At 43.0% G+C, this 27639-nt stretch overlaps 1 protein-coding gene and 1 pseudogene across 7 annotated transcripts in view; one reads left to right on the forward strand and one right to left on the reverse strand.

Annotated features, from left to right (window-relative positions):
- The window catches only part of PRKAG2 (protein kinase AMP-activated non-catalytic subunit gamma 2), a 305092-nt gene that overhangs the window by 224717 nt on the left and 52736 nt on the right, over positions 1–27639 (forward strand). For 4 of the 7 annotated variants that reach the window (XM_075550213.1, XM_075550212.1, XM_075550211.1 and 1 more), the window contains one exon: positions 21988–22078. In XM_075550213.1, the coding sequence (XP_075406328.1) occupies positions 21988–22078 (91 nt within the window). Of the gene's footprint in view, positions 1–21311; positions 21441–21987; positions 22079–22516; positions 22533–27639 lie in introns of those variants that run through there. The other 3 variants (XM_075550216.1, XM_075550217.1, XM_075550215.1) reach the window with 2 other exon arrangements.
- Positions 15626–15725, reverse strand: LOC142449504 (U6 spliceosomal RNA; annotated as a pseudogene).

Raw genomic sequence — 27639 nt, forward strand, 5'->3', positions numbered from 1 at the left:
GGATTATTGCAGACCTATAGAGTCCAGGAGTAGAATATATCACATCAGGAGTTATGGCTAACAGAGTCGTATTAATTGACTATATCTCAGGGAGTGATTGGTTACCTACCAATAGATAACTAACACTTGCTTCATTATGGACTTGGAGAGCTGGCTTAGGTCAGAAAATTAAGCTCTCCCCCTGCTACTGAGTCCATTTTGACTCCTAGTGACCCTCTAGCACAGGATAGAACTGCCTTTACAGGAGTCGTGGAAGGCCTCATCTTTCTCCTGCAGAGTGGATGATAGTTTCAAACTGCTGACCTTGTGATTACCAGCCCATGATGTAACCACCATACCACCAAGGGCTCCTAATCAAATGAAGCAATAGGGAATAAACTAAAGCTGTGGGTTACTTTTTTTAAGTGGACAGTTTTGACACTGGCTTAGTCTCAACGATCCCTTTTCTTTCCACCCTTACTATGTGGGAGGGGGAAACAAATCAAAGGCCAGTCTTTCAAGATTGTTATTTAGAAAATCGTATATACTCAAGTATAAGCCTACCTGAATATCATCAGTCAAAGTACCTAATTTTACCACAAAAACTGCATTAAAAATGTGCACTGAAAAACTCGGTTTATACACAGTATATACAGTAATTACCTTTATAAAAAAAAGGAAAGAAAATCACTTCGTCATTGTTGTTCTTGTTATTGTTAGAAATCATTGAATCATTTCTGACTCATTTGGGCCCCGTTAGTAGCAGAACAAAGCATCACCAATCCCTATTGTGTTAGACAGGGTTCTCTAGAGAAATAAAACCAGGACACTTATGAATATATATATATGGATAGATATATATAGCATGATGGAATATAACAGCTAGTTAGTCCACACAGCAGTACAGAGGGCTTAGTTCAACTCACTTCCATGAAACAGTTAATATACTGGAAGTCCTTCAACTCACGAGGGCTGCTGGGTCCGAGGTCAAGGAAGCAGACAGCTGAGTCTGCAGTAGAGCAATGCAGGCAGTCTGGTCACAGGCAGCAAACAACAGGGCAGGTCACTTACAGTCACCTAGATGAAGGATCCAACAGTCCCCAGCACAAGCGATGTATACACCAGCTGTATGGTAAAGCAGGTCTCAAAGGAACCTAAGCTCTAACTACATGGTGCATGGGTTGGGTGTCCCACAGATAGTGTGGCTCGCAAGTTGAGGTAGAGAACTAAGGCAGCCTCACACTGGTTCAATCACCAGAAAGAGAGAGCTAGGCGGGGCTTGCTGATCCATTTAGTTCTTTGCCTTCCAATCAAACTGCGACCTTATTAACCCCACATGTTCTTATTGGCCAGGTTGGTACAATAAACCTACCTGTCACACCTGTGCCATCTTCACAATGTGTATGAGCCCATTTTTGCAGTCACTGTGTCAGTCCATCCCATGGAAGGGTTTTCCTTTTCTCGGTGTCCCTCTACTTTATCACGCATACTATCCTCCATGGGTCAGTCTGCCTGATAACATGACCAAAGTAAGCAAGATAAAGTCTTGAACCCTTGCTCTGGGGAGCATTCTGGCTGTATTTCTTCCAAGACACATGCACTCATTCTTCTGACACTCATGGGATATTCAGTATTCTTCACCAACATCAGAATCCAAATGCCTCCATTCTTCTTCACGGTTCCCTTTTTGATGTCCAGTTTTTGCATGCCTAAAAACTATAACTATTTCAGGTCACTAAGGAGCAGTTACAGATATTACCTATATGCAGTACTTTATTTTTATATCTTGTCTACCATTTCCAGTTACTTAATAATTTCCTGAGGTCAAAACTATCTTCATAGGTGGCAAAGTAACAATTTTATAGTCCAGTACTTGCAGTAGATTAGCTATGGCAGCAAATTTTCAAGGTGAAATTCCAAAATTCAAGAAAAGGGCCTTACCATCAAATCTTGGAGGAGACACTTGGATAAAACATGGAAAGCATTTTAGAGATGAGTTGAGTTGAATTTATTTATGAATAAATGGATGAGATATTTGATTTTTCAGATTTTAGTAAAGATTAAACATGATTTTATTCCTTTCCGTTGGTTATGTTTTACCATATAACGTCTACTTCTTCTTCCTAATATTAAGAGTAAATCAGTGGAATGCATATATAGATATGCTCATGACTGATGTGGCCTTTGAAGAAGCATATGGGTGGCCCACCTCCATCCTGTGGTGAAGGAGCCCCACTGGCATGGTGGTTATGCACTGGGCTGCTCACTGTAAGGTCAGCAGCTCCAAGGGAGAAAGACAAGGTTTTCTACTGCGGTAGACGGTTAACAATTTTGGAGACTCACAGGGCCAGCTCTACCTCATCCTAAAAGTCTCTATGAGTCCAATCAATGTGACGGCAATGAGTTTGGTTGTGTTTTTTATACCATGGTGAGATGGAGGCAGAAAAAAATTTGTTCTCAAATTCCATTTTTGAGCGGCTCTAATCCTCTAGTGGGAGCAGGACAAGGCTCTCTACTGCAATCGAGTTAGTCTTGGAAACCCCCAGGGCCCTCTGCCCTGCCCTTCAGGGTCACTCTGAGAGTCAGCATGAACTCCGTGAATGGTGGGTTGGGTTGGGTTTGGACTATCGTCCTCCAGGGTTCTGAGGCTGACTCAACTAGAAAGGCAGGTGGACATCATTGCAGGACAACAGAGTGAGCTTAGACTGGGGAGGTGACTCAGGTGGAGTGGGCTGGCATCAGATAAGCTTACTTCAGAGGAGGGCAGGGCTATGCCTTGAAGGAGAACAGGAATTCCCCTGTGACTCAGCGCTCTGTGTGGGGAGGAGGAAGCATTTTCAACAAACCGCTTGGCCTCGTGGTGTGAAGAGGTTGGTGTAGTCTCGAAAGCTTCAAATAAATACCCTTCCACAAGCTTCCTATTGATGCTGGAAGTCAGGCGGGTATTTAGTAGCAACCTACTGCTGAGGGGACTCATTGGAAAAGTGACAAGTAGAAATGCCTTAAATTAAAAATAAAAATGGGATCCGTTATAGTCATGATCACGCTATTGCTAATCAGCAGTCTTTGCTGATATGTCACATGTTTTTAGCCTTTGATTCCTTTAGAACTGCAACCAAATATTCTCATGTACCACCCTGTACTGGGATTACCTCTTGACTCATCAGTGGCTTGGATTTTGGTTGGTTGTTTTTGCCTACACTGGCAGTGATTTTCAGAACATCAAGTTGGTCAGACTTGGGTTTTACAGAAGGATTCTTCCAGCAACAAGCTAGAGATTTGGCACCTATGGGGGGAAGGAGAAGCAAGAAGAGCAGTAAGCAAAGCATTTCAGTAGTTCATTGAGAGATAATAAAAGACTTAATAAAAGCAGCAGGAATGGCGATTGAAACAAAGGGGTTAACTATAAGAAAATATGCAAGACAAAATGGAGTGGAGTAGTGAGTGATATCAGGAGAGTAAGGGAAAGGTGGCGGGAGAAAGGGGGAACTGACCATAATGGTCTACATTTAACCCCCTCCTTGGGGGATGGACAACAGAAAAGTGGATGAAGGGAGACAAAGGTCAGTGTAAGACATGAAAGAAACAATCATTTATAAATTATCAAGGTTGCATGAAGGAGGGAGAGTGGGAGAGGGAGAGAGGGGGGAAATGAGGAGCTGATACCAAGGGCTCAAGTAGAAAGAAAATGTTTTGAAAATGATGATGGCAACAAATGTACAAATGTGCTTTACACAATGGATGGATGGATGGATTGTGATAAGAGTTGGACAAGCCCCAGTAAAATGGTTTAAAAAACAAACCAACAGAGTGGACTGGTGAGATTTTCCTGTGGGACTTGTGGGAGGGGGGAGCCTGATGATGGAGAAGCGTTGGTGAATGACGGCATCATCCATTTGGATAGGAAACTACAGGGAAGGAAAGTAGACCCAGGATGAAAGATAAGCTCCGTTTGGGGCATGTTTTCTTTGATTCCTTTGGGACATCAAATAGGGACGTCAGGGACCTGAGGAATAAGAGGCTGAAGTAGAGAAGCAAATAATTCCCTTTGTTCATTTTTTTTTAAATCACGTATTAAGTCAAAGAAATCAGAACTCTGGTTTTTCCGCTACCTTAACAATTGCCATGCAAAGAAGTAAAGGAACTGTTTAATTCTAGTGGGGATACTTCTTTACGGGTCACAAACAGTTGCATGAAAATGCATTTGGAAAGCTGAGCAGTAGATGTGGGAAAACGCCCTGCCCCTCCTCCCGCAGTCTAGACCCCCTTATTGCAATTTGCATTTAGATGGGAATTCCTTGAGCTCAGAAGGAGGGTGGTCTCTTTACAGCCCTTAGAAAAGCATTAACTTGAGCTAGGGACATATCCTTGGTACCACGGCGGCACAAACACGGGTCTTAATGGTGTTCCCTTAATGACTCCGTAGAAATTAGCTCTTGAAATGGTGGAAAAGTTTAAAACAAGCCTCCTTTTACATCACTCCAATGGCGTGCCCAGCCTGTTAATGACTGACTGCCCAACTCCTCAAGCGATGCTTGAATGAGCTTGTTCCCAAAGACTGGGGCGACCAAACGGGGTTCTGGCTATTTCTGAGGGTTCGTGGAGAACCCTAAAGCACTGGGGGTGCTGAGTCACGAGTAAGAATGACAGGTGCTCATTTTGAGCATGATTAAAGAAGTCTATTTTATGGAGAAAATGGAAATTTCAATAGGTAGCTCAATGAAAAGATCTCTCTAAGGGACTAACAGGAAGTTCTAAAAATGCTTGCCATAGCTCAGCCATCGTTTCTTCCTCTCAGCACATTGCGTCAAGTGACGAGCCCACTGCTTAGATTCGTTTCCTCACAAATTGGTCAGGCTATTTAATGATCTTGGCATAGTCTGATCCAAGCTCTCTCCGGTACTCGTTTACTTAATTTTTAAAATACGTTACACCTAGAGACGTATTCCATTATCTTTTTTTTTCTTTCAGAAAGAAAACAAAGCCTTCTTGTAATCTTACACTTAAACCAAACAGTATATAAAGGGTGGGATCGGGTTTTTTCCTTAGCACACTCAGAAATCAATATACAATCAGAGTAGAGTATGCCATCTACACCTGTCTAGGCAACTTATCTTTTCAGTTCATCTTATAATCAAGCCCCTGTCTTAAGTGTACAGATTTTGTTTGTTCAAAGAATGTAAGTTTTTAAAGTCTCACTTTTGTAAAATATAGTACTAGTTATTATTTATTAAAAACATAAAGCAAACTTTCATTTTAAAAGCGGACTTATTGTTAGTGTCTCTCAAGTCCATTTCAACTTGTCCCCTAGTGTGTCCAGAGCTGCTTCAAAGGGTTTTCAAGTTGTGACCTGTGTGGGGAGCACCTCTGGGTGGGTTCCAAGCACCAGTCTGTCAGCTAAGAGTCAAGTACTTAATTGTTTGCCCGGCCCAGGGACTCCTATATAGCAAACTACTAGGCCTATTACCTTAGACAGCAAATGTTACATATAGCTTGGTGTGTTTATAACATACTAAAATCATTTGGCTAGAGATCATCTTGAATTTTCATTTTAAAGGGGGGCACTTACAATAGCAACCAGACTTTTTAGAGAAGTTGAGTATGCTATCAAATGCTTCAAGACCTGGGTGGCAATTAAGATTTATGAACCGTTTGCCTGACCAAAACTCGGCTGCTAATTGAGAAAATCAGGTGAGCGGGAAGAGGGGGAAAAACAAAAACAAAGTGCTTTCCTCCTTAAGATATGTCCGTGTTCCTGAGCTTGAATCTCTGGCCTGTCATTTTCAGTATGCCTACCAATTAAAGGCTGGTGGGGGTTATCTTCAGATACCAAACTGGTTTTTTTGCTTTTTGTTTTTATAAATCATTTGACTAGGGGTTCATACAACTCTTATCACAATCCATATATACATCGATTGTGTAAAGCACATTTGTACATTCATTGCCTTTATCCTTCTCATAACATTTGCTCTCCACGAAGGCCCCTGGCATCAGCTCTTCATTTTCCCCCTACCTCCCCACTCCTCTGTCCCTCATGAACCCTTGATCATTTATAAATTATTATTTTGTCATATCTTACACTGTCCGATGGCTCCTTTCACCCACTTTTCTGTTGTCCGTCCCCCAGGGAGGAGGTTATATGTAGATCCTTGTAATCGGTTCCTCCTTTCCACATGTGTTCACTACTCATTTTTAACAACATAGGATTGGTGTAGAACATCAATATGACTCATTCTTTGTTAGAATGCATTGCTAGTATTTTTTTTCTTTTCCTTTTCCACGGTGGTTATGTGCCCAAACACAACTAACGGAAGCTATATGCCCAATTCATTCAGAATTGTCCTAGTCTCTACATACCCCGAGATTAGAGACAGCTCTACACACTGAAATCATTACAGAAATGACCTCCAAGATATAAGCTCAAACAAACATGAGGAATGGTCATGATACCTAGCCACTGAAGAGAAACATATCAAATGAGATACCACCTCATCCTAACATTGATAGCAAAATTCTTAAAAAACAATAAAATTTTTAAAACAGGCAATAATAAATGCTGCAGAGTAAGCAGAAAAAATGGAACCCATACATTGCTAGTGGGATTGTAAAATAGTTCCATTGTGGAAAGCAGCATGTCTCTTCCTTAGACAGCTGAGAATAGAAATACCGTCCTCACCCACTGCATTGCTTCCAACTCTGACTCCCAGTGACCCCATAGTGCAGGGTAGAACTGCCGCTGTGGGTCTTCTGCAGTGCCCATAGACTCAATATTAATATATCTATGTGAAGTGAGATAAAAGTCCCAGAGCCATAAATGCTTGTCCTTTGCCTTTTTATACGATGGTAAAAGCAAATATAAATGGCTTTTAGAGTCAGTATGTCTAGGGACATGCCTCTAGTTGATTGGCCTGACTTCAAAGGATAGGCATGTACAATACAAGTCATGAACCTCTGAATAAAGCAAACTCAGTCCTTTTCTTTCTTTCTTTCTAGAAGTAGAAGGAAGAAATAGTCATAGAAAGGGACTCTATTACCTGGATAAATTAAGTACAAATAATAAAACACCAAACCAGTTGCCATCAGTTTTGACTCATGGCAGGCCCATGTGTGTCAGAGTAGACTGTCCTCCAGAGAGTTGTCTCCGGTGGCCTCTGAGAGGACTCTAACCACCGATCTTTTCGGTGAGTTTGCATCCAAGTGCATAGATGCTTGGGCCACCCAGGATGCTTCAATAATGAAAGAAGCCCCAGGGAAAACTTCACTTATAGGGGCTGTTTTCTAATGAAGCCAGCTACCTAAACCAAATATGAGAAAGATGGAGTTGTATGTGGTATATTTGACTCAATAGTTGACCGCATAGAATTATGTCAAATTGTATTTTCATTCTTACAGCACTATAGAAAATTAATTAATTAATAGTTGGCCAGCAAGTTGCAAGCCCTCCCAGACTGTGCAGAGTCACACACGGTTTTCATGGCAGTTCAACAGTGTCAGACTTCGGACAACTGCCAATCATGCTTCATTCTCATCTCCTCAATCCTATGTCATTAAATTCTGGGTTGACTCAGCAATAAGGATCAACTTCTGTCTCTTGTTTTTACCTTGTTCCCTTAGTACAAATGGGCAGCAGTTGAAATAATATAACCCATCCCCCTTACTTGGTGACATCAGAAATAAACCGGATGCGAACACCACCATGCCTTAGATCAGTGGTTCTCAATCTTCCTCATGCCGTGACCCTTTCAGACAGTTCCTCATGTTGTGGTGATTCCCCCAACCATCAAATTATTTTCGTTGCTACTTCATAACTGTCATTTTGCTACTGTTATGAATCAGGCAACGCCTGTGAAAGGGTCGTTCAACCCCCAAAGGGGTCACAATCCACAGGTTGAGAGCCACTGCCTTAGATGCTTAATGAAAGTAGTTATTGTTTCAAAATAACTGTATACCATGCCCCTCAGGAAAATGTCTGAAATATTCTAATTTTATACTGCCTCCACATGTGTTCTCACCCCTGCTGCTGAATTAGATAAACAGAATTGTGTGGTAACAGAGTCACGAAAACTTTGTCATATCCAGGCTTAAGATGATCTTCACTGAATTGGGAGACTTTGTAGAATAGTTCTTCCTGGGCACTGAGATCTAAGGAATAAATTTACCCAACTTCTTTTAAAATGTAAAATGCACTTTATTTGAAAACAACTGGCAATTGTCATTTGATTTCCTAAAAGCGATGTAGGTGCCTTTTCTTTCCTCACACACAACATATTGAGTTTCTCTGACGTCTATTATGAATAGCCAGTTAATTATTCCATTTTCCTGCCATCCCTGCAGTATAGGTATTATCATCGCTGTTGTACAGATGATGGGTGAAAATGTAGAGATTATATAATATGCTTGAGATTTTATGACTTGTAAGTGATCAAAACAGAAACTCAATGCCATCGGGCCAATTCCAATGGACGGCAACCATGTGGGACCGAATAGAATTTCCCCTGTGGGTTTCTCAGACTATACATCCTTACAGGATAGAGAGCCTTGTTTTTCCCCTGCAGAGCAGCTGGTGGTTTCTACCTGCTGGTCTTGCAGTTAGCAGGGCTCCTTAGAGACATGAATTATAGAGAAACGAATCAAAATAATGCTGAAAAGTACCTTTCTTCATATCAGCACTGTTTACTTTCTACATTTTTAAAAAATTCTCTGGTCACATTTGCTGACTTTGGGAAATTTCTACTAAATCCTCATTAAAATCAGTAACAGGTATTTTGGAGATTTGACCTTTTCTTAGCTTTTGAATTCAATGATATTATTTGGTTGAATCAAACCACAGATCAAATGCTACCAGGTCACCTTTTATTCCTAAATCATTAAATGGCAACAATAAAAGAGAAGACAAATTTTTATTTTATTTACACATGTTATCCAAGAACTAGCATCCTTTTCCCTGGTGCCTTATAAAGAGACTGAATCCTTCAGAGATTTGTGCATAGCTGAGTATGTTGTGAAGAGTGAGCATTCCAGAACATTTGCTCATGCTGATGCAGAACCTGTACTAGAACTAGACCAAGAGGCAGTCATTTGAACAGAAGAAGTGGATTTATTGATTTTAAACTACAGGCTTTAAAATCAGGAAATCTAGGTGTCAGAGTTGTGTCTTTTCACCATATTTATTCAATTTGCTTGTGGAGCAAATAATCCAAGAAACTGACTACACGAAGAAGAACACAGCATCAAGATCGAAAGGAGGCTTATTATTATTACCTGTGACATATTATTATTACTATACCTACTATTATTATTACCTGTGACATATAGATGACACACAACCTGGCTCGCTGAAAATGAAGGGAACTTGATACATTTACTGATGAAGAGCAAAGGCCGCAGGCTGCTGTATGGATTGTCCCTCAACATCTAGGAAACAAAATCCTCACACGTAGGCCAAAAAATCAACATCATAAATGAGGAAAAGACTGACACCAATGATTTTTTTCGCCTTAGATCTACAATCTTTGATTATGGAAGTAGCCATCAGGAAATCAAACAGCTCATTGCATTGGACAAATCCTTTGCAAAAGATCTCTTTTAAGGTGAAAAATGTCACTTTGGAGGCTAAGGTGTACCTGACCTAAACCATAGTCTTTTGGATCTCCTCATAGGCAGAAAGCTGGATAATAAATAGGGGAGACTGAAGAAGAATTGATGCCATTGAGTTATGGTTTGAGCAATGAATATTGAATGTGCTATGAACTGCTGGAAGACTGAGCAGATCTAAATGAGAAAAAGGACAACCAGAATGCCTCTTCCATGTGAGGATAGCAAGACTGTGTCTTTCTTCCTTTGGATACATTTCTCAGAAAAGACAAGTGCCTTGGTAAAGTAGAGGGACAATGAAAATGAGGAAGACCACGAGCTAGGTAGATTGACACAGTGGCTGTAACAATGGATTCAAACATTTTTCAGTTAGTTCCAGTGTTTCTTGACTCAGCAGGCAACCCACTTATATTTCTCTACCACCATGATAAACAGTGATATGCTTATCATTATTTTTTAAAACGGGAACTGCAACAATGAAGCAATATGTACTAAGATTTCAGGTTTAAAAGCATTAGACTGAATCGTTAGTCATCACAGTTCATTCACTGATGGAAAAAAACACCCAAGGCTAAATTGCTGTTAATCAAATTCATAGAGTTAGGTCTGTTTGTTTCCATGTTAGGCAGAAATGAACGGGTGGAATCTCATCAAGTTTGAACAGTACATTCGAGATGATCTGACTTCAAATATAGGCTCAGGGAGCTGTGACAATAACAGTTTTATGTGCTGGCATCGCGCTAAGTGCTTTATGTGTGATTCACTCTGGTGTTCCTTCCAACTCTTTTTACAGATCAAGTCCATAAGTCTGAGATTGGCCCATATGTCTGACACCAATCTATAAAGTCCTCTTTGGTCTCGCAAAACACATGCAATGACACCGAATGCAGGAAGATCGCAGGCCAGTGGGTGGGAAGTCTTGTGGATCCAGTGGCATTGTAAGCATCTCAGCGCTGGCAGGGGTCTCCACTTCCAAAACTCTGACTGCCACAGGGTATCTTCATGTGGCTCCTCCTCAGAAATGTCTCACAGGGAGTAAGTCGAGAGAGAGTGTGTCTCCTGCCTCCAAGGATAAAATACAGGAGTTCCCAGAATCCTCAGGAGAAGGCCATACCCACACAGAGGTCTCATAGGCTACATCCCAATTGCCAGGCTAGACTCCACCCCTACACTCTTAATCCTCAAATTGACATCATATTCTGTAACTACCACAACAAGGTGTAGCCCAGGTCAACTTGTTCCACAAGGCATATTTTTCACTTGGTTCAACTGCCTCCCAGAGAGGAAGCTTGCAGGGAGCAGCTGGCAAGCTTCCAAGGTTTCTTGTCTGTGGAGCTCCTGTGCCCATGAGCCATTCAATGTACTGCATTTCAGGGAGAAGCAGTGAGTGACTGCCAATAGTGAATAAGTCTAAGGAATCAGCCAATCACCAATAGATTATTTAATGCTCTTTTCCTCCCGCCACAACATATCGTACAGCCTAGTAGTGCGGTCGTATGAGAAGACTTGTGCCATCACCACTGCAATCAATTCTACGTTTTCTTTTTCCTCATATTGTTGTTAGTCCCATTCCTTCCCCCACCAACTTCCCCTGCTATGCCCCAAGGTATTAATCCAGGTCCTGTCTCTGTAGATTTAACCTATCCTGGATTTCACACGCAGAAAATCAGATGAAACAAAAAGAAGAAACAAACCAAACAAAGAAAACAACAATGACAAAATAAAACAGAAAACACTCGATCCAAACGAAAGTATTCAAAACTGAGGAAAATGGGACGATCTGAGACTGGAGTGCAGTCCCAGATCCTGAGGCTGCCCAAAGGCGGGGCTCTTTCATTTGCCTTACTGTGAATCCTCCAAGAGTATAACATTAGTTTTAGTTGTGACAAATGCCCAAGGAAACCAACAAGTAGAGAAAGATCAAAACATAGCCCCTCTTCTTGTATGTACATTGAGTGCTCCGAATTGTGGGCAAACACCCTCAGCTTTTAGAAGGGCTTCAACAGCAGCATCCTAAGCCTCCCTAACACTTTGGTACTCCTCTCTCATTACTGCCCTGCCTATCGCAAAATAACAGACTAGCACTAGTAATCGTTTGGGAGGAAAATTATGAGGCGAGCAATTGTCCCTCCATCACAGATACCTTTCCATGCCTTGTCATTTGATGCGAGATCATGGTTCTGATTTTTAAAAGTCATAATCTGCACACCTACAGAGTTTCAGCTGGACTTCAGCTTTGCTTATGCCATTTCTGTGCCATTTCCATTTCTGTGCTCTGGGCAGCCCTTGGTACCTCATGCCCTCGTCCAATGAAGATGTTCCTATCTGCTGCTGAATCCACCCTGCTTTCACATTAGTTGAAGTGAGAAAACAGAGCCTCACACAATGTTGTTAGGTGCCATTGAGTCCATTCTAACTCATAGGAACCTTATACACCAGTGGTTCTCCACCTTCCCAATGCCGCAACCCTTTCATACAGTTCTCCTGTGGTGGTGACGCCCAACCATGAAATTATTCATCACTGTCATTTTGCTACTTCATCACTGTCATTTTGCTACTGTTATGAATCGTCATGTAAATATCTATATGCAGGATGTATTAGGCGACCCCTGTGAAAGGGCTGTCTGACCCCCAAAGGGTCACAACCCACAGGTGGAGAGCCGTTGTTATATCCAACTGCCCAAAGCAACGCTCAGCCCCACGCCACCCTCACAATTCGTAAGTTTGAGCCCAGTGTTGCAGCCGCTCTATCAGTCTGTCTTGCTGAGGGCCTTCCTGTTTGCTGCCCCACGGGTTGGCAGCAGAAAGGGGAAAATATTCTTTGCTGGTAATTGTAGATAATCTCCTTGACAAATGGTAGCTTCTTAAAGGTTAGATGCAGTGCCCTATCAAGGGACCTTGCGTGCTCTATTTCATAAAGGAACAGACCCAAAGACCTCTTAGAAGATAGGCTTCCTGGTCTGCTGCTGAAAGGTCATTTCCTTGAAACCCCAGGCGGGGTGGGGCGGGGGCCGGGGGAGTCAACTCCACTCAGCACACATGGATTCACTACGAGTTGGAATCGACCCAACAGCAGCCAACAGGAATGCATTACAATCCCTGGATCTCACTTGCACGTGGGCTTTGTAACATCACACCTTTGCCATTCAGAAAATAGTGGGTCACTGACTCATGCACAGCTCCCAAGGGTTAATAGATTTCATTACAAAATATTCAGCATTCACTTATTCATAGCATACTGATCTTCACACAAACAGCGTTTACATTTTGGGTAGCTGTTAAACTCATGGTGGCAGATACCATTTTCCTAATTTTTTTTTTACTTGAAAACTCAAATTTTATCATGGACAACAAGCACCATCAGTTGTTGCTTGCAATGAGAGGCTAACTTCTATTATTTGGGGGGGGGTATCTGCCAAATAACCCGAGTCTGAATAGCCCTCACTTTCAGTTTATCAGTATTTCATGAAAGACCCAGCGAATACATTATTTCAAAGAATTTGGTAAAGCCACTTTCATCACAGTATTAGTTGCAAGAGTAAGAAGATGGAAGCAACCTAAATTCCTGTGGGTGGAGAAATGGACACCGTTTGGGACACACGCCGTGGAATCCTAGCATTGCTGAAGAACAACAATGAAACTGTGAAGCGCTCCTGATACCTATGAGGAAATCGTGCTGAGTGAAGTCAGTCAAAATCAAAAGAACCAATATTGTGTGAGACCAATGTTACTTAAAAAAAGAAACCAAGAAAATATGTTCATCCCAAAGAACCAGACGTTGAAGATTACCAAGGGTAGGAAGGGAAGGATGGAAATGGGGAACAAGAGGCCAGTGGGTAAGTAGGTGTTAGGAGGGAAATAGAGCAAGCCAGCAGGAAGTTAACAAGTTGTGTTCAATAGTGAATGCAATATGAGCTTGGGTTTTTCACCGTGCTGATGCTTACACTGATAGCGCCATGGTATTATCATGAAAAGAGTTTTGACCTTGTAGAACCCGAGCAGGTTCTAGAGACCTTCAGGAGGCCACTGAGCGCATTTTGAGAACCACTCCCAGGTGCATGCCACTTGTAGCACGTGATGGAATCCACGGATCTTTAGGGGTGATACTCATTCACAGACACAGAGGTTGACAGGATCCATGATCATTACCTGTTCCCCTCTGCTTGGTCCCAATCTTTACATGTGAACCAAGGGAGAGGAATGTCCAGCCAAGGGTCATATAAGGCCTGAGAACTCATTTTAGCCTGGCTGGAAATAGAAATTCAGTAAATCTAGCTTTTTGCATAGCAATATAAATTTATATGAAGTGAATCACAATACTAACATAAGTTTTGAGAGACAAGCAAGGAACATCCATGACAGGAGAGACAGGACACAAACACATTCAACTGTGTGACAGGCCAGACACATATGCTGCTCATTGGCTGTCCTGGTCCAACTGCCTGTATTGTGGTGGGTCAGAGGTCGGTCAGTGTCAGGGAGGTTGAGCTGTAAAACTGTTGACACCTGTGCCAACACTCCGGCAACCTGGTGACACTGCGACAAGCTGCAATGAGATGATTCCTCTAGACATCAATCATTGTGCCTCCAACGATTGATGACAATGTTATCAACTTCTTTGTTTGGAAGTCATTTTATTGGGGGCTCATACAACACTTACCACAATCCATACATCCATCCATTGTGCCAAGCACATTTGTTTCCCTCATCATTCTCAAAACATTTGCTTTAGACTTGAGCCCTTGGTATCAGCTCCTCATTTTTCCCCTCCCTCCCCCCCTGCTCTTCCTCATGAACCCTTTAATCATTTATAAATTATTATTTTGCCATGTCTTATACTGTCCGACGTCTCCCTTCACGTAGTTTTCTGTTGCCACTTTTTTTTTTCTGTTGAAAAGCAAACAGAACGGAAGGATTCTGAGGGAGAGGTCCACTTTTTCTCTCTGGCTTGTGATAAAACAACAGCCCGAACGAATACTGCCCGACTGGCCATTTCTGTTCCTGGGGTCACTGCAGAGAGGGCCTGCTCTCATGGAAGCCATGCACGCCACTGCAAGAGGCGAGCACTTACCCGACACGCTCGTTTGACCAACGTAAAACTGTGAACTCACATTTGAACGCTGGCCTGACCACAGGAGTTCCAAGCATGGCTGATTTGCAAAGAGCTTAATTGCATTTATCAAGAAAGAACTGGATTGTCTCTGTCTTTATCCAAGTGATTTGATTATATGCCACAGGATAAAGGCTACCTTTTAAAAAATCTTAAATGGTTGATTGTTGTAACATGGGGTGAGTTCAGTTCCTGACTTGGGGGGCGGGGCGCTAAGGGCCATAAGCAGTGGTTCTCAACCCGAGGGTTGCGACCCCTTTGGGGGTTTGAACGACCCTTTCACAGGGGTTGCCCAATTCACAACAGTAGCAAAATGACAGTGATGAAGTAGCAACGAAAATAATTTTATGGTTGGGGTCAGCACCACATGAGGAACTGCATTAAAGGCCACGGCCTGAGGAAGGTTGAGAACCACTGAGCTATAGTCTTACAGGTCCCACTATTAGACCAGTCTCTTTCAGACCAGTAAATCTGGTCTCTCCTAGGCTTTTGAGTTCTGTTTCACATTTTTCTCACACTATCCAGTACCTCCTAATGTGATCATTTTAAGGGCAGGTGACACTGATAACGGTCTCTGGTTTGTGGAAACTGATGTTTGTGTGGTCCGTTATTACACTGGATTGTTTCTGTGTGCCTCTCAATGGTCAACTGCTTCCCTCCAGATGGAGAGACCAAAAGGTTTATTAGTACTTCATCCACATGGCATACAATCTAATAGTTCAATCTTATCAAGAAGTTGTACAATCATTGCCACAATCAATTTTAGAACATTTTCTTCTTCCTTGTACTCATTATTTTCTTAGTTGTGGCAAAAATACTACATAACAAAACATTCTCCAGTTCAACAACTTCTACATGTATCATTCAATGCTGCTGATTATACTTCATCTATGCTGTGCACCCATTATTGATATCCTTTTCCAAATTATTCCACCACCATTAAAAAATATGGAGTGCTTCATGAATTTGCATGCCAGCCTTGTGCAGGGGCCATGCTAATCTCTGTGTCGTTCCAATTTTAGTGCAGTTGCTGCCAAACCAAGCATGAATGTTTCTTTTCGTGTGTATGTGGAAAAACCTATTCTTGGTTTTTTTTTAATGTTGGTCTCATGCAGCATTTGTCCCTTTTGTATTAATTTCACAGCATATAATGTCCCCCAAGTGTGTCAGTTTGGATAGACTAGAGAAACAAATTCATAGACACATGAGTATAAGAAAGAGCTTTATATACAAGAGCATTTGTACATTAAGAAAGCATCGCAGCCTAGTCCAATCCAAGTCCATAAGTCTGATATTAGCCCAAATGTCCAGTACCAGTCTAAAAATTCCTCTCCAGACTCACCCAACACATGGAATGATGCCAAATGCAGGAAGATCACAGGCCAGTGGGAGGGAAGTCTTGTGGATCCAGTGGCATCGTAAGCTTCTTAGCACTGGCAGGGGTCTCCACGTAGCACCTCCAAATAAGGTCATCAAGCTGCCACCTGATTGACAGGCTAAACTCCACCCCTTCACTCTTAATCATTTCAAATTGACAACAAATTATGTAACTAGCACACCTGAGTTCATGTTGTGAGGTGTTTCACAGATTTAGCCTGATACATTTTCCCATCCTTCCATTTTTACTGTTTTTATGTGTGTCTTAAGGTGTCTCTTGAAGACAGCAAATTGAAGGGTATTGTTTTCTTATCATCTGTCTTTTGATTGGTGCATTTAATTCATTTACATTTAGTATAACTATTGATAGCTATATGGAGCTCTCATGGTATAGTGGTTACACATTGGACTGCAATCCTCATGGTTGACAGTTCAAAAGCAACAGCAGCTCCAAAGGAGAAAAATTGGGGTTTCTACTCCCATAAACAGTTGTAGTCTTGGAAACCCATTGGAGGTTGCTATGAGTCAGCACTGATAAGTATTCATTGCTATTATTTTTCTGGTGTGTGTGTGCGTGTGTTGGTGCTGTGACTTATTGACAGCTACTATAATAGCTAATCTACCTTGCTCTTAACGTAATTTTTCCATCACTGTTAGCTTGTCCTTGCTGCCTTCACTCCACCCCCAGTAGCCACTAGAAACTAATCTCTAAATATTTGCCTTTTCTCGTCCTTGTATAGTTGTGTGAATAGTGACCTTTTTGTAATTGACTTTTTTCACTCAGTATATCTTTCAACACCATCTGTACTGTAGCAAATATCAAGATTTCATCTCTCTTACTGGCAGAATAGTATCCCATTGAGTGTCCCACATTTTATTTATCCAATCATCTGTTGATGGGCCTTTAGGTTGTTTCTACCTTTGGACATTGGTGTACAAGTCTCTGAGCCTCTGCTTTCAAGTCTTTTGAATATAAACCGAGGAATGGAACTACTGGTCACCTGGTAGTTGTTGTTGTGGTTTTGTGAGGAGCCACCCACCAGTCTCCACCGTGACTATAAGACAGTTTTCATTTCCACCTGCAATGGGTAAGGGTTCCAGTTTTCCCATACTTGCCAACATTTATTTTCCATCTTTGTTCATCTTGGAAAACTTAGTATGAAATGATATCGCATTGTGGTTTTGATTTGTATTGCTCTGTGTCCTAATAACACTAAGCATCCTCCCCCCCCCACCCCTCCAGTGTTTGGTGGCTGTTTGAATGTCCTCTTTGGTGAGAGTTCTATTCAAGTCCTTAGCTCATTTAATAACTGGTTTGTCTTTTTGTTGTTACATTGCCAGATTTTTATATAGACTCTGGTAAAGTCCTGTAGGGTTATTGTGAGTCAGAATCTACTTGCTAGCAAGGTTATGCAATTGCTATAGTTTTTTATTTAAGCTACTTTGTAATTTTTTACAATATTAATGATGAAGAAATTTGGTTTCCACGATTGGAATTTCACATAATTAGGATATAACCTAAAAACGTGGTCTTATTTAATACCTAGGTGTGACTTAGGCTGTTTGGGTTGCACAGTAAAGGAAAAATGCAACTCACGCTGACTTGAAGAGTAAAGTGGCTAGGGGTCATCAAAAGTGACTGCTAATAGACATGCATTTTCATTAGGGAAGGTGAGAATATTCTAACCTCAGATGGGGGCACAATGATCAATATGCTGAAAACACTGAATTGTATAAATTTAAGTGGGTGAATTTTGTAGTATATGTAATATGTCAACTCCCCTTCCCCCCCCCCCACAAAAAAGAACCCAAATTGTTATTTCCTTCACATGATTAAGTCAGCGTGGATTAGTTCAAGGGGGAACAACAGAAAACAACTTTAGCACACTTGTCATCAGGCTATTAACATTGATCGTCAAGGTGCAGTGATTCCATTGCCACAAACACCCTCCTGTTGCCCTTTTACAGCCACAGTCATTTTGTTTTCCCCCATCTCTTACCTCTTTCCCCACCCCACCTCTTACCAAATTAGAACATGAATCTGTTCATTTTTTTAAATCGTGGCATTTCAAGAATGTTACATAAACGGAATCCTATAATATGTGGCCTTTGACTCCTCCCCCTCAACTTATTTCCCTAGAGTCATGCAGTTGATGTAGCTATACCACGGTTTGTTTTAAAATTCACCTACCACTTGAAGAATACCTGAATTGTTTCAGATTTTGGGCTGTTACAAATACAACTATCAACATTTATGAACAATCTTTATTCCTCTGAGCTTAATGTTTGGGAATGCAATTGTGTCACATAGCAATTGCATATTTAGTTTTGTAAGAGATTGTTAATCTGTTCCATCAGCACTGTGAGTGGTCCAGTGTCCCTACCACCTCACTAGCATTTGGTGATGTCACTGTTCATTTGAGCTAGTCTGGTGGACATATAGTGAAAGCTCAATATGATTTATGCATGGGTAGCAGCTCGACTTCAGAGGGCATGAGTGATGTAGTGGGTTAAACTTGGGGTTACTAATCAAACAACTGGCAGTTTGAACCCACCAGCTACTCTGAGGGAGAAAAATGGATAGCCTTGGAAACTCTACAGAGCAGCTCTGCTCTGTCCTGGAGTGCCACGATTGGTCTCAATGGACTCGACGGCAGTGGGAGCAGCTAATGATGCTGACGACCTCTTCATGTTATTTGCATGTTTTGCCCATGTTCTAACTGAATTGAAAAAAACAACAGATTCCAGGAAGTCCACTCAGATTCAAGATGACCCCATGTGATGCAGAGTAGAACTGTGATCCAGAGTTCTCAGGGTTGTGTCCTTTTAGAAGCAAATCACCAGGCCTTTCCTCTGAGGCACCTCAGGATGGTTTCAAACCACCAACATTTTGGTTAGTAGTTGAAGGTTTAACCATTTGTACCAACTAAGACTCCTACCTGGATAACTGTTTTTCATTTCTTTTCCTTTTTTGTTTTCTTACTGTTGAAATGGTCCCTTTGTCCTTTCATAGATTGTTTGATGTCAAGCGTAAGAATTTTGTGCCTAGCTTTAGGTTCTGCAGGTTTTCCTCCTTTCTCCCTCTAGAAGTTGCGTGGTTCTTAATTTGTACATGTCTGTGGCCCAATTTGATTGAATTTTTGTGTAAGTCGTGTGGTTTAGTTGGTTGGGTGTAGCACAGGGAAGTCCAATTGCCAACAATATCACTGCTTCAGCTCCTTTTTCAAGGGGCATCGTGGTGTGTGAGTCATAGATCTGAGTCTCTATTCTTGGGCCGGTGATTGCAGCTTTAGTTTTATAAGAAACAAGTTAGAGTATTACTTCTCATTTCAGTCTTCATTTTCAAGACTCGTTTCAGCTGTTCTACAGCCTGTCCATACAAATATTAAAATACCGTATATACTCATGTATAAGCACATTTTTAATGTAGTTTTTGTGGTAAACTTAGGTGCCTCGGCTATTTGGGTTGACTTATACTCAAGTATATATAGTAATATTGCCTGTATCTATTTAAGAAAATGTTTAAAAAAACAACTTTGCTGGGATTTTCACAGGAATTACGTGAAACCTAAAGATCCATTTGGAAATAAAATTACATTGAGTCTTATAACCTATAAACATAGGATGCCACTCACTTGTTGTCTGATTTCGTTCACCAGCATTTTATAATGTTCAGTAGACATTTATACCAAAGTATTTCATTTTCTTTGCAGTGGTTGTAGTTTTTCAATATGTTTTCAATATGTTTTTCAATATGTTTCTATACATTACATATATTACAATGTGACTGGTTTGTATGTGCTGATCTTATAACTATGATCTTACTGACCTCACGTGTTAGTTCTCAGAGGGCTGTTGTTTTGTAGGCACCTGGCATTTTTTAGACAATCATGCCATCCACATGAGATGGTTTTATTTCTTGCTTTGCAAATTGTATGTCTTTTACTTTTTTTCTTGTCTTATTGCACTTGCTGGAAATCCCAGTACTCAGTTGACTAAAAATGAGAGAATTTTCACATTGTCCTTAAACTTTGAAGGCAAGGGAAGCAGTCTGCTCTTCATAGTGATGCTAACTGTACCTCTTAAAAAATTTAAGTAATTTATTTAATCAACACATTTTTCTTTTCTTTTTCTTGTCTTATTGGGAGCTCTTACAGATACTACATTCCATAGTTCAATCACATCAGTGTTGACCTGTACCGTTTTTATACTTCACATTTTACAACCAAACATGTCTTGGGAAAAGTACATCCTGAATGCTCCTTAGAGTCAAGGATGGTGAGACTTTGTCTCACGTACTTTGGACATGCTGTGAAGGGAGACCAGTCCCTGCAAGGGCATCATGCCTGGTTAAGTTAGAGGGGCAGCAAACAGGGAGAAAGGCCCTTAAGATGAACTGACACTGGATGAACTCAAACACTCCCACTGTTAGCATGATGTAGAACTGGGTGGTGTCTCCTTCCCTGTATCCAAGGTCACTGTGCGTTGGCACTGACTCGATGGCACCTCACATTTTACAAAATGAGTTTTGTCTTGTTTTCCTTTGGTGCCCTTTTTGTTTGTTTGTTTTTAAGAGGAAGAGTAGCACTCAGGGACTGGGCCAACTGAGATGACCGAGCAAAAGGCAAAACCAAAGATTTCATTACTTCCTCCTCCAGTTGGGTTGGCAAGAGTGAGAGCCCAAGTCCCTTCAAAAGGCTGGGGTTCCGTTGGGCCTTAATTAATACTAAAAGCGTATCTGCTGAACAGCCCACTGTGGAAGGGGCAAAAATTGGTTGGCCCAGAGGCGGTGCCTGCCGGAATGGAGAAGCCTATATACCCTGCAGCTGCCAGCCTAGCAGCCTGCCAACATGAGCTGGTGGCTAGGAGAGTCTCAGATACCCAGATCCAGGGTGACAGGAATGGCTTTGCCCAGATTTAGACTTGTACAGCAGCTCAACCAAAGAGAATCGGCTGCGAAGAGAGGCAGCACATTTACAGGTTCCACAGCTGGAAGGGAAAAAAAAAAACCCAACTTATAGCTATAAGGGTGTATTGACAGTATGTGGAACTCTGGCAAGAGTGTCTTTTTTTCTCCCTCTCTCCCAGAGGGGTCAGGGATGGGCAATTTAACCCAAAACAGCAAAAATGCAAGCTGCATTATCCCCTCCTGCAGGGTGCCCCTCCTCTCTAGGGTTCTGCGGTCTCAGGGCTCCAGGTCTGGGCCGTGGCCCCACCCACACCCTCCCCTCCCCCTCCGCACCGCTCCTCTCCCCTCGCCTGCCCCACCCTCTGGTTCCGCTGCGCCTGCATCTCAGCTGGTGAAACCAATCAGAAAGTAGCAGCCGCGGGTGGCGGAGGCAGGTGAATGAACAAGCGTGCGGCCGCGTGGGAGGCCTAGGTGAGGAGGAGGAGGAGGAGGAACGTGGGCATCTGCTCTGGCGGAGGGCCACGGCCGGAAGGGGGCGCCTGAACCGGGCTTGCGCCTGCGCAGCGGCCCCGGCTGGACCCCGGGCCTCCCCACCCCACCCCCACCGCCGGGCTCTGCCTCTCCTCTGGGGTCTCCCCGCCCACGGCTCATTCTTAGGGGGAGGGGGCCGCAGCTCACGCCGGGCGGCAGACCGTTCCACGCGGGACCGGGGTGCGGACGCGGAAGGGTGGCACCTGGGGTGGCCCGGCGGCCTGGGGGCGGAGGCAGCGGCGACTGCGCGGAGCCCGGCCTCCAGCGCCGGGGGAGGGGCGTCCGCTGGCCCCGCCCCCTGGGCGTGGTGGGCGGACGCCGGGCACGCCGCCCCCGCGGAGCCGCTGCGAGCCAGGCCCAGCCGGCGGGCCGCGCCGGCAGAGCTCCCCTCCCCTGCCAGCCCCTGCCCGCCCGACGCCCGCCCGCCGGAGTTCAGGGCTCGCTGGGCGGCTCCGAATGCTGATCCTTCTTTCCTCCTTCTCCTCAGGCGGCTACTGTGGCGGCGGCGGCGGCGGCGGCAGTAGCAGCTCCGGGCACCGCTGGAGCCGGCATGCTGGAGAAATTGGAGTTCGAAGAAGGTGAGTGCGCGCACCGCGGCCAACTCCGCCCGACGTCTGCCCCCGCCGTACTGCGCCTTTCTCTTCCGGGGAGGGGGCGGGGGGGCTGGGGGGTCCGCTGCCCTGGAGGCGGAGCCTCGGTGCAGTGAGGCGCTCCGAGGGTCGCCGAGGGTGTACCGGCTCCGGAGGCCCGGTGGTGCTGGTGTGCATCGCTGAGCCCCGTGGGACGGCCGGACCGCCATCCCACCCCCTCCCCCTTCTCCAACGCTCCTGCCATCACCTGCCCGGTCTCCATGTCGGGGGTGCGCTTGCAGCTCCTGCGCCTGCTGGAGAGCCAGAGCTGGTGTGCTGCGTTTCCATTGGAGAGCCCCGCAGCCCAGCGATCAGCGCAGATGGCCTTTTGTCCTCACTGGCTGTACCCGAATGGTAGCAAGGTGTCATGCCGTCGTAATTCTTAGTCGTCGTAATTTTAGAGGTAACCCCCGAGTTATGTTTTAGTACTTGTGTTTAAATAATACAAACGAGTCCCTTTTCCATGTCGTTAGTAGGAAAAGGCCACCGGTACGGTGTAGCAAATTTTTAAAGGGCAAATTAAATATGAAATCCCGAAGTGGCTGATAGAATTGATTTTGAGTTAAGTTGGCCATCGTACGCCGTCGTTTCTATTGCTTCGTGCCACATTCTTTTTTACATTTGCTGCCCTATTTCTTCTTAATTATGTACCTAGATCTTACTGAAGCTCGCAAAATGTGAAGGGATGAGCTTGTTCTTTGGTGGAGTTAACATTTACAACGGGATACGATGAGTTCAAAGTTAAAAGGACTTTATATAAAAGACTTAAAGTTGTAAGGAATGTCTACACAGTTGTGTGCCTGTCAGTGTTGATTGAGTGACTTCTCTCTTATCCAGGAGGAAGCTGCCAAAACAAAGCCGGTGCCATGTGGATGTTGTCCCTTTGCCAACTTTTATACTTTTATACTTCCATTCGATTACCATCAGGCAATTATTTAAATATACATGCACGACAAATATGAGTGATAACCGGCTCATGGCAGGCACATTTGTTTGTTTTAGGTTCTACACTGACTGTAGCATTTCATAAACACGTCAGAAGAGACTGCATTCATAGGGATCATTATTGTTTCACTATACGTTTCAGAATGTTTCTAGAACGTAATTTGCATGTTACCTTACTGAGATGTAGTTTTAATTCAAATGCCACCATAGGATTTCTCAGTTTACTCCTTTGACCACTATGCACAGAGTGAGCAATATCATGTGTGTACTTGATTAAGATTTTGAATGTGTAAGTCATAGAGTTACTTTGCCCCTTACTTTAGTAACAATGATAGCTCATTGCATTTTGAATTTTGCATATTACCTTGGAGGCAAGAAGAGACTAGGGAGTAGATTGTTTATTAGAGGGGCACCACATTGTGACTAAACGCACCCTACCTCTTATTAACTGTATGACCTCGGGCAGGTTACTTAAGGCAGCTCCAGTGCCTTCATTTCCTCATTCATGAAATGGAGCTAACAATGACATGTTGTGAGTCTCAAGTGTGACGGCCCATATTTATATGTAGTGCAGTGTTTACCCATAGTAAGCACTCTGACTGTTGTTTAAATATTTACATTGGTGCTGCATTCATCAACTTTTTTAAGATTTTGAATTCTGGATCTTAACAATTCTTCCCAACAAAGGTTTGGTGGCTTTTTAAAAGATAAATGCATTCGGTTGCATTGCTCAATAGAAATAATCAGGCTTTAAAGTGTGTTTTTTTTTGTTTGTTTTTTGACCTGTTGATGACCTCTGTCAATGGATTTAATGTTAAGTTCAACCTAAGTCATATGAGTTGGTTTTGGTCTCATTGAACAAAGCATTTAAAGAAGGGAGTTTCCCATTTTCACCTAGATGGCTGTCATAACTTAAAACAGAACTAAAACCCACAGATAACCTTGCCAAACTCTGGATCTGTTAAGAAGGAAAACTGATAAGCAATTACTTAAAAGCTAGTAGGCAGTGATCTAGAATGCCTTGTTTCTTTTGCTTATTCATTCAAAATAAGGAACAACTGAATATCAAGCAGAAATCTTCATTTACTCAGGGAGAGGGAATGCCCCAACAGGAACTTACACCTTTACATATGCCGTGAACTGTTGAATTGCCAGCCTATGTAATAGACAGCTGTTAAATAGATCTTCATTTCACCTGTACCGTCCCTTCCTATCCATTGTGTCTTATTTGATGCATTGATGCCTCAAGGTGTTTTTTTAGATAAGATACATTGGATAGCCTCACAACACTTCATTAATAATATTTTTGTTATATAATATTTTCTATTTCCTAATTATAACTTAACGATAATTGTTAGAAACTATTTGGAGACTCTAGTGGAGTTGACATAACCTCTTAGAATTTTGTTTGCTTCTGGAAAAAAAGCAAAACGCTGTGCTGTGATCTGCCTTGCATAGTTGTGGTCCATTGGACTGCTACCACTAGGTGGGCGGTTCAGACCCACAAACTGCTCTGAAAGAGAAAGATGAGGCTGTCTGCTTTTGTAAAGACTTACAGCCTGGGAAACCCTATATTGGGGCACTTCTTAGAGTCAAACTCTACGTGATGGAAGTGGGTTTGCTTTATGGGTTAAAACAAACTCCCTGCTGGTAGCTCTTGTGTGTGTGTGTGTGTGTGTGTGTGTGTGTTTAATTTTGTGGTTAGTCACATTTATGTTGATTTTTCACCATTGTTAGCTTCTTGAGTAGTCAAAACCAAGCGTTAAGTACTTCCCAAACACCTCAACTAAGTCCATGAATGTTCTCTGAAGTAGATAGGAGCAGTTTTATTCATGATTAATAAAATCTCCAATACTGGCATGACTTCGGGAACCGTTATCATCTCGATTCCCCTCTTGTCATTTGGACTGTCCTGGAATCTTCGGTCATTTCAAGCTTTTAATAACTTGTGGTGGTTATGTCTGCTAACTGAAAGGCGGGGGCTTAATCCCACCAGATAACTTCCAGAGAGAAAGACAAAAGCCAGTCTGTTTCCTTTAAGACCGCCAGCTTTGGAAACCTGACGGAGCAGTTCCACCTTCCACGCTGCCCTGCAGGTTTTCTGTGAGGCAGAATCTAGCTGACAGCAGCGAGTTTGGGTTTTTGTTTGTGTGTTTAAACGAGTTTTCTTGCCAGTCTGCCTTCCCTCTTCCTGCCTGCTTCCTTTAGCCCAGTGGAGTAATCCTTTCTTACCGGCTTTTCATTTCTGTTCACACACGTTTTCCAAAGTACTCTTCTGTTCAGAACTCGCCTCGCAACAAGACTGACTCACCTATTCTCTACTGGCTGTGGGATGTTATTGCCCGATATATCTTTCAGGTTTTCTGCCCAGAACCTCACATGTTAAACCCAGTTGTGTAATGAAGTAATTTTGCTAATTTGGATCATTCTTAACCTTTCTCTAGGGCCTTTTGGGTGTGTTTTCACATTGTCCTTGTTGGTTTGTCACTGAGACCAGCATTCGGTCACTGGTTACCATGCACTTTCCCTTCGAGCCTCAAATACAACCCCAGTCAGCAACTACTGTTTATAAGCTATGAAACTGAAGCAAAAAGTTTGTGTTAGGGTCAATGCATGTATTCTGAGTGATGGTGGTAATTTCCCCTAAGGGAATGAAAATAGTTCTTGGAGTAGAAACAACAACAAAAAAATTGCTATTATAATAGTTTGTGGCCTTCTCAAGGACCACAGTACATAAACAGGTATGTGATATATCCGTGGGATTAAAATGTCATGGGGGGAGGGGGACAATTACAAAGCAAACTGTTTTTATTGGTCTTAAGTGTGGAGGGAGTGATAATGAATAATAGAAAAACTGAGAAACTTAGGTAACTCATATAAGGGAGAAATGTTGGCTGTGTCCGTGTTGTAACCTATTAAAGGATGTCCTTCTTACTTGGCTTTTGGAGTTTTTGGCATAGTGGTTAGACATTGGGGTGCGGTGTTAGTCTGGGTTGACTAGCGAAACAAATTCATAGCCATTCATGTATGTAAGAGAGAACTTTATATCAAAGAACAATTGGACATTAAGAAAGCATCTCAGCCCAGTTCAGGTCAAGTCCATGAATCCGATATTAACCCATATGTCCATTATCAGTCTATAAATTCTTCTTCAGACTCACGCAGCACATGCAATGACACAGAATGGAGGAAGAAAGATCACAGACCAGTGGGTAGAAATTCTTGTGGATCCAGTGGTGGTAGAAGCCTCTCAGCACCGGTGTGGATCTCCACGTGGCTCCCCAGCCCAGGGCTCTAACATAGCTCCATGTGTCTTGTGAACAGGAATGTCTAGCAGGGAGACAAGCAGAGAAACTGTGTGTATCTTCAGTGAGCCGTTTATCTCTAGTGCCTCCAAATGAGGTCATCAGGTAGCGATCTAACTGACAGCTACACTCCACCCCTTCACTCTTTTAACAGTCTCAAGTTGGCACCAGATTATGTAACTACCACAGTCACTAACCACCAGGTTGACAGTTAGAAGCCACCAGCCGCTCTGCTGGAGAAAGAGAGTAAACACTTACTCACAGAGGCAGTTCTCCTTGTCCTGTGGGGTCGCTGTGATTCAGCATCATCTCGATGGCAGTGAGTTTAGATCGGTGTTTTAGTTTTTAATGCATTGTCTCAGTGAAGCTCCAGGGTCAACTTGTAAGTTGGTTGTGTGTAGTATGGGGGGGAACCTGCCCTTCGCAGGTAGAGCCTGAAGTGGCAGGCTTGGGATTGCACACTGTGTGCTTGCTGGTCATCTCTTACAGCAGTGGGAGGCTCTGATCATCATTCATCAGCCGAGTTCTGTCTTCATGCTGAGCGGCATGCTCGTCTTAACAAGAGCTTTGTTGTTTCTTGATTATAAGAGAAACTTACAGTTTTATGAAGTATTTTCCATTAAAATGTTCTTCTCTAACTGGTTCTGTATTTAAAGGATTGCTATATTTCGTGGCTGCTAAGTGCACATTTGAATATTTCTGAAGTAGGATGTAACTTAATGTCAATAGCATCTTAGATGCTTGAGGAAATCCAGGAGTTGCCTTCGAGTGAGGTTTTGCTACCTAAAATAGATCCCTGATTAACCAGAAAAGCAGCAGCATGAACATCAAAGGGTATCCGAAAGTGAGACTTTTGGAAAGTGAGGCATTTGGAAAGTCACTGGCATCAGCGTAGCACTGCGCTCATCTCCGGGACCTTCGGACCTTCCTTCGCAACAGCCACTTGCTCTCCTTCCTGCCTTGTATCTCAGATAATGGCCCTTGAGCCTCTCTCACTGCCTAGCTCCAACCCAACAGGTAACTTTGAGTCCAGCCAGGTGACATGACCACTGCTCTGAATGAGCTGAGCCATCTCAGAGGAGAGGAGACATGGCTGAGCAAACCCCCTGCAAGGTTACCTCCTATCCGAGTATCTTTCTCAGGTGAGCTTTTTACTGGAAACCATCATGGCGAAACAGCTAATTCAACAAAAGTATTTGGAGTGTATGTGAGATCATGAGAAACTTTGTATCCTTTATCTAGGGTTGCCCTGGCAGCGAA

The sequence above is a fragment of the Tenrec ecaudatus genome, chromosome 5 (assembly GCF_050624435.1).
Source record: "Tenrec ecaudatus isolate mTenEca1 chromosome 5, mTenEca1.hap1, whole genome shotgun sequence".
Lineage (NCBI taxonomy): Eukaryota > Metazoa > Chordata > Mammalia > Afrosoricida > Tenrecidae > Tenrec > Tenrec ecaudatus.